The 7,628-nt window shown below is 37.4% G+C and overlaps 1 protein-coding gene across 1 annotated transcript; it reads right to left on the reverse strand.

Annotated features, from left to right (window-relative positions):
- Positions 1–4,749: 4,749 nt before the first annotated feature.
- Positions 4,750–6,213, reverse strand: LOC115229361 (polycystic kidney disease 2-like 1 protein). Its single transcript, XM_029799724.1, is given in 4 exon segments — positions 4,750–5,053; positions 5,100–5,260; positions 5,262–5,336; positions 5,734–6,213. Coding segments are annotated over 4 exon segments (1,020 nt in total).
- Positions 6,214–7,628: the final 1,415 nt, after the last annotated feature.

Below are 7,628 nucleotides of genomic sequence, written 5' to 3' on the forward strand. Positions count from 1 at the left end.
ATCATCGACAATGCCCACAAGATCTTGCTTGATCTGTCTAGAACGGTCTCGCATTTTGGCTATTTGCTGTGCCTTCAATGTCTCCCTTCAGTCAGTCCACATCACTACCCGAGTTCTATTTTTTTGGCATGAAGTTGTCTCTCCTTCCTTTCCTCTTCCACGATTTGAACCTTTCGAATCTGCTCTAAGAGGACTCTTTCTTGATCATCCAATTCCTTGCACTACGCCACTCAATGAGGAGAAAAGACCTTCACTGACTTTAAGTTTAACTCTTCTATTTGTTGGTCAAGCAGACGTCGCAGATCTCGCTTTCTTTCCAGACATTTCTCTCTTTCCTCCACCTCCTGCGACCGCTCAGCTTCTTCCTTTGCACGTCGAATAGCCTCTTCTTGTAGACGCTCTTCATACTCCAGAATTTCTCTCTATTGTGATTTCAGGGCAAAACTTGTCTTTTTTGTTCTATTTGAGAGGCCCAGTCCTCGGCGATTTTTAGTGTGGTTTGTCGGGACCTCTCTTGGTGGAACTCAGGGTTGTTCTCGATAAATTGTGAGTACAACTTTTCTTCGACAAACTGAAGGGGTTAGAACAATCCTGGTTACTGCCAGTCTTCGTTGTTCGCGAGAGTTTTTTAATTCTGCGATTCTTTTTTTCATTGTTGAAGTATTTTGGCGAGGAAATTCTCGTTCGGACATTTCTCTTTCATACTGAAGGTTCTCTTCGTGTAACAGTCTGGCCAAGGCTAGTTTTCGTCTGCTTGTATGTAAACTGTCAATGTCTTCGCTGACTGAGAAAGGACAGCCTCTCATCTCACGTTTTCTGTCCACTTTTCCCGGTCTCATCGTTTCTATGGATATCATTTTACAGTTTCTTTGAAAATATTAATTACTATTAATTACTTATAAAATATTTTCAAGTTATGTATTAATTTAATCAATTCAAGTAGGAGACCGTTGACGTAATAAAAATTAAGTACAGTAACCTAAACCATGTGGTGTCACTTAATTATAACAAATCAATGCCACGATGACCATCGCATAAATTATTTGCAGCTGTAGGTAGTCTATATAAGATTTATGTCAAATTTGTCAAATAATGCTGTCTGTACTTTTCTTTTTTATTACACTGCCCTCTTCCAGCACAGAGTCCTGCAAATCTAATAATGACTTGATGGTGTGCACGAAATCACTAGAAGAGGACTTTAAGCTATCTTGCCCTCCCAACATATCCAAATTGTTATTATTTTCAATCTTTAAGTTTAAGAGTCGTAGAGGAGACGTCCGTAAGAAAAATCAGAAAATCAAAATCCTCTCCAAATTGTGCACACATCAAAACAATGTAAAATTATTAAAAATAAGCGTCAGAATTTTTCAGAACGTGAAGGCGAAATATGTCGGATTCAAGGCGTTCAAGGCCTTTCCGAATGTCCACACAATGTAGTGAGGTTGTTTGTGTTTTAGCCAGTTCATTAACTCGGACATTAAGTTGCTAAGAAAAAATTCTTTTGAGGGACTGAGAAATATCAAATACATGTATGTCAGCTTAATTTTCAATTATCGTAGAAGAATGGATAATTCAAAAATTAATTTAATATAGTTAGAAATGTAATCACAACATTTACCAGACTAATCTACTCTTTATTTTTAAATAACATTGAGTGGTAGATTCTTGAATTAAAGAGCCATCAAATTATTAATATACTAGTAGAGGAGAATCCTTTTACATAATATATCTTCGTATACATATGTTTAAAGAACGTTATTAGTGTTAATTCTAACTTTTCGGACAACCCTTTCCCCATCATTATTTTTCCAAATATTTTTTAGCATTTTTTGTTTAGCTACGGCTATGCTCGCCTACTTAAAATTTTATTTTTACCAGATTAAATCTAATTAATTAAAAATTCAACAATTTTTTTACTTTAATCCTTATTATGACTGACTTTGAACTGCTTAAAAGCCAAAGAGGTGGCAAACTTTTACTACACCGGAACTATGTGTATAATACAGATAGAAAAAAAGACGGTCTTACCTATTGGAGGTGCAGAAATCGAGAATGCAGGGAGAATGCTCATAATCATGGCCCCTTTGAGGATCATGAGATAAAAAGTATGAAACTAGTTTTTGACCTGAAAGATGCCGCAAAGGCGTCAGAGGACAGAACTATGAATGTGGTGTCAAGAAGCCTCATTGGAGCCAATGTTGACGTCATTAAAATCTTGCCAAAAGAACGTTCATTGACTCGTCTCGTTCAACGGGAAAGAGAAACACTGATACCAAATTTTGTTCCGACCATTCCTGAAATTCCTGAAAGTTTGTGGTATAATGATCGGGGCGAAATTTTTTATCGCAAGGATTCTGAAATTAATGATGTAAATCGTTACGTCATTTTTTATTCGGATTATCAGGTTGACATTTTGAGAAAATCAATTTATTGCTGACCTATCTTATGACGTCAGTTTTTGGAGTCGTTTTCATCGGGTATTAAAGTCAATGCCCAGGACGACCAATTCATTGGAAGGTTGGCATAAGCGCACCCAAATTTGGCAGCTTTTGTCAATGTTTTGGCCAGGGAAGAACAAAGACTTTTTGTGAAAATGACACAAATTAAGTCAGGAAGGTATCTTGAAGTGTCTGCGACAGACTGCAAAAAAGAACTTGAACTGAGAATAGCATGTGAAAATTTTCATGAATTTGAAGTAGATTGCTATTTTAAGCTAATTGATAGTTTGATTTGCTTTAAAAGTTCAGAATAAAAAGTAATTGTTTTAAAATTTTATTTTATTTACCCTTAAAATATTTTTCTTCGTAGACGAGTTGTCGCTCAACGTTAGTGGAAAGCTTTGTACTCATATTATTGGTGGTAAACCATGTCCAAGCCATGTAATCCTCCACGTCATTTTTAAATCCCGATATTGTCTTAGTTTAGTCGTCCACTGAGACAAACCCCCGTTAAACTACCAAAAATCTCAGCAGAAAGAATCACAGGCTTCAGTCAATTAAGTTATAGTAAATTTCCTGACCATTGTTGCTAATTAGTTCCTATTAAAATGTGTTTTATTAACAAAGTATATACTCAAAGTAGTCCTGATTGTACAAAGAAATTAAATTTTCAAGAAGAGTGCCTTCTTTATTTCTTAAACTAAGTCAGAATCTGAAAATAACATTTTTTATTGATGTCATTACTAGTAAGAGCATCTACACTAAATCCTCTTACCTGGATTGCTGATTTTCTGTTGTAAAAAAACGTTAACGACGGGAATCGAACCCAGGCCCTACAATCAGATTTAATCACCACTCATTCAATAAATAAACCACAAATTTATAACAAATCAAAAGAGTAATTAATAAATCAATTTAATCTACCTTCTTCATTCCATCGACAACATGTCTTGCCAATTCTTCCCCCGTTTGTCGAACTAAGCATAATGACTTCAACCAACCCTTCTGAGTGGCCTGCCCAACATACTTGCCTCCTGCGTTGACAAGATTATCAATAATCCTCTCATTCCTAAGGAAATATGGCCGGATTAAATTGTTGTAAAGCAGAACACTCCCATTGTACCGGAAAGGCAGATAACAAAACACCAACAAAACACACTACTTGTGTCAATATGGAAAAAACCTTGTAAAACCAGTAGAACGGAATCCACGACAGTAAAATGTCGGAAAAGCATTCGCAAACAGAAAAGAGAGAGAAGACAACCCAATAAGTCAACCACAACATATCATCGTCCTTTTGAGGGGATTCAATAGCTTTAATTCTTGTGTTATCAGCAATAAGAAAAGTACGAGGCATATGCTGGGTAGATCATTCCGACAAGGTTTGATATTATTTGCCCCCCGTATCCCAGTAATAGAAAGATCATAAAAAAGGAAGAAATGGCTATTCAAATTAGCAAATAGGTTCACAAACTATAGACTATATTCGTCCTCTTTATCCCCACTCTTGGTTCAACAACGTCGAAAAACTCGGTCAAAGAATTTTTCCCAGATTTGCCATTAACGAAAGCATCAACAGAGTCGTGAACAGAATAAAGAAACTGCATCATTAATGTATTTTTAATCCTTTATTATTCTAATTAGGACCAACCGTACAGAAATAAATTATTAAATTGAATATTATTAATAAATATTATATTAATAACCAAATTTGTTAGTTTTCAAATATCTCTCATATTCGAGTGTGAGCTGATTAAGCAAATCTCCGAGGTCATTTTCACTCTGAGAACCCTAAAATATTAAAATAGATCCCCACATTCTCTAAAATGTCGTTATATCTGTCGGAGTACTCGTCGAAAACTTTTTGAAACCTGACCAGTCCTTCGTAGGTGTCTGCACTGGATTGCAAAAGTTGCTCCACCAAGTTTGTGAGGAAACTCACCTTCTGTGCAACAATCGCAAAATCATGTCTTGAAACGAAATCTACTGTTTTTGTATCTGGACTAGAATGAGGAACGTCCTCCTCTTTGTCTAGGAAAGTGAGTAACGTCCCAACCTCTCCTTCGTGGGGTTTTGAAAGAGGATATCACGGAAATGTCCTCAGCATACAAATCGTTCTTCAATTTCATTATTTCTGCATTGTCGAGAACTCTGTCCTTTCCGGTCATATATTTGGAAAAGAGTGCCTCAATCTCCAGATCAGAGTAGCACAGTCTACATCTTAAAAAAGGGATCTACTGTCGAAGGTCGAGTCTGAGAGATTCAAATTCAAGTAGAGAATCGTCCATGTTTTTTCCGAAGAAGATTTTTTTTAAGTGGAGCATGTGATTGGTCCCGTTCTGAAAGCGACTGAGGAGTTGGCGGTATTTCTACAAGTTAGGAGTGAATTAAGGACTTGTCGGATGAGTTTTCCGATTTCAAAATCGTTTGTTTTATCACCGCTTTCGTCCTTGACTTCCTGATAAGAGTCGTTGATAATTGCCAAAAACATATTCAGCAGAATATAAAACACAAAAAACACGTAAAGGAAGAAATAGATTGGTCCCAAAACTCGATTGGCCGACTCTAGTTCATAGTAGTTAAAGTCCCCGAGGATGACTCTGAATTGAGTAAACCTGCCGTAGAGGAGGTCGAGGGACTGACAAGGCGTCGGTGACGGACTTGAAGGTCTCCAACTTAGAGCCAAAAAGTAAATATGCAAGTTGTGCGAAGGCTCCAAAAACAATGAAGAACATGGCAAAAAACCCGACAATGTCCTTGGCTCCGCGGGAAATGGTCTCGGAGAACTGGGCCAGAGTTTTGTTGAAGCTGACATATTTGAATAACTGCGCTCAGTTTAGGAAATACTTTTATCCAAATTACGAACAGGTTTATGGCCACCAAATCGTCGAACACGGCCTGCCAATGTGAGACGGACTCAAAGTTGTGGAATTTCACGTTATGCAAGTTCTGAAGCAGTTTTTTAATAGCAAAGTATCTCTTCACGTTGAGAACTGCACAGGCAATACTCAATCCGATCACGGAAATGTCCAGAAGGTTCCACACATTGAAAAAGTACCCAATTCCTCTGCTGGTGATCTAAACTGCTATTTGTCACTCAACCTCGATGGTTTCCTCCACAATGTAGTAAATGATAAAAAATGCAAGAATAATTTCACAAACCATCACGACTCGGTCCATCTTCGAAAGATACCGGATCAGTTTCTGTGAAATAAAGTGACTCCTCGGAATGACTCCACCAGTCAACGGGAATTCAGCTACCAGACTAATCGTGGTGACCACAACTCTACCTCACGGCAGAAAACAGGTTAATGTTTGCGTTGTATATTGTAAACTCTATCAAAACACCCGCAGTCAGTCGGTCTATCCAGGAATTTTTTTCCAAGGAAGTTATAAGCTTCATTGACTCAACTTTGGTGGAGGACAAGTCCTGGACGTATCCCCCTCCACTAAATTTCACGATCGTCCCCGAGGTTGCCAATCCGCCCAGAATTTCGGAGGTTTGGTAGATCCATCTATTTTTATTGACAGACACAAACGCAGTTTCTTTCTGTAGGCCGAAAGGCTGTCGGTTTTCACTAGAAAGGCTATATTCCTGCAGACAATTCTCAAAGTAACTCCAAAATCCAGCTCTTCCTGCACAGGAGTAATTCTGTCTTCGAAGCTGCCTCAGTCGAGCTAGTCCAATCAAGACATTTTCGCTGAGGATATATCCCTTTTCCGACTCTGTGAGGGGACGCTGGTTGTATAATTTGTCCTCAAATAGTCCTTCCATCAATCGAGTCTTTGTATACTAAATTGGTTGCAGAGACTAACCCTCCACCAGTCCTCTTCTGATGTGATCGCCAGGAAAGAATTGGGGTCATTGGTCCCTGCGAATAGTTCTGTGAGCGAGTTGGTCATGTAAAAGCTGTTGCTCTCCGTGGACATAAGAGCGGCTATTGTAAGCAAAATAAACAACCCAGCGTGAAAAGTGTCAAAAATGTGATGTAAATAAAAAGTTCCCTTAACACTATTTTTTTGTACTTTGCACTGTCGGGACTGAGCTGTTCCATGTCTCTAGTTGACCAGAGCTCTATTAGCTATAATCAACTCTGTTTACTTTTTATGACGTGCTTAAATTTTTCCAAAAATGTTTTTTTTGGATTGGAAAGATCTTGAGTTTCAGGTAAGACGTGGAAATATATTTCTGATTGCATGGCTGTGACGGAATCTGATCCATCTTCTTCCATTTCTAATATCTATCCAGACTCGATATTTATACTCCAAAGCACTAATTGGCTACTCAAAAAATTCCCTTTGGCAATGTTGCAATTAAAGATGGGTGTTTTGTTTATTAAGAATATATTTTTGAAATTACTGTAACAGATTAACCCAGATATTGTAGGATTACTGCCACTTTGCATGCTTCACTACCCTAAGTTATTCACAAGAGAAGATTATGGTTCCCCTCTACAGCTACATATTCTCATTCCAAATAGAATTAAGCCACAAACACTGCGTTACAAGAATTTTGCAGAGAATGTGTTAGAACAAACTGTCGACATTTTTGTGGTCAAGTAGCTGTTTTTCTCAGCTATCAAAATTTTAAAGAGAAAATTTCCGATGTGCTTAGAATTCGCCATTTATTGACAGTCTTTGACAAAATAGGAGACAAACGAGGCCAGGTGGATAGCAAAAAGTTACCTCAATTTAAATACAAAATGTTACAATCACATATAACCTAATGGATGATACATACATAGTCACTCAACCAGCTAGAACGCAATATTTGTGAGTCCCTACTATGCGGAAATACCTTGAATATTAATTAAATCGCCTATGCAATGTACTAATTTCATTATTGATGGAGATTTTTCAGTTTGTGAGGACGTTTATTGGTCCCTTAATTTACTTAATGCTAATTAAATGTTTTATTATCTACTATAGACACAAAAATTCGTCACATAGTTTTTGTTTCTATGACCACTTGTGTACTATGGCAACTAATTAGTACATGGAGACAGTCAACGGTGGTGATTCCACCAACCAACAGGAAAACTAGAAAAGAGCCGTTCTTAGACCTATTTAGATCGAGAATGTGAGGGTGGTCAACCAGCTAACTCGATTTTCAGATAAGATCTAAAACCAAATGATAAGACTTAAGTCGAAATATAATAAAATCTAGAATCACCAAAAACAACATCTCGA

This window comes from Octopus sinensis, unplaced genomic scaffold (genome assembly GCF_006345805.1).
Source record: "Octopus sinensis unplaced genomic scaffold, ASM634580v1 Contig12494, whole genome shotgun sequence".
NCBI classification, from domain to species: domain Eukaryota; kingdom Metazoa; phylum Mollusca; class Cephalopoda; order Octopoda; family Octopodidae; genus Octopus; species Octopus sinensis.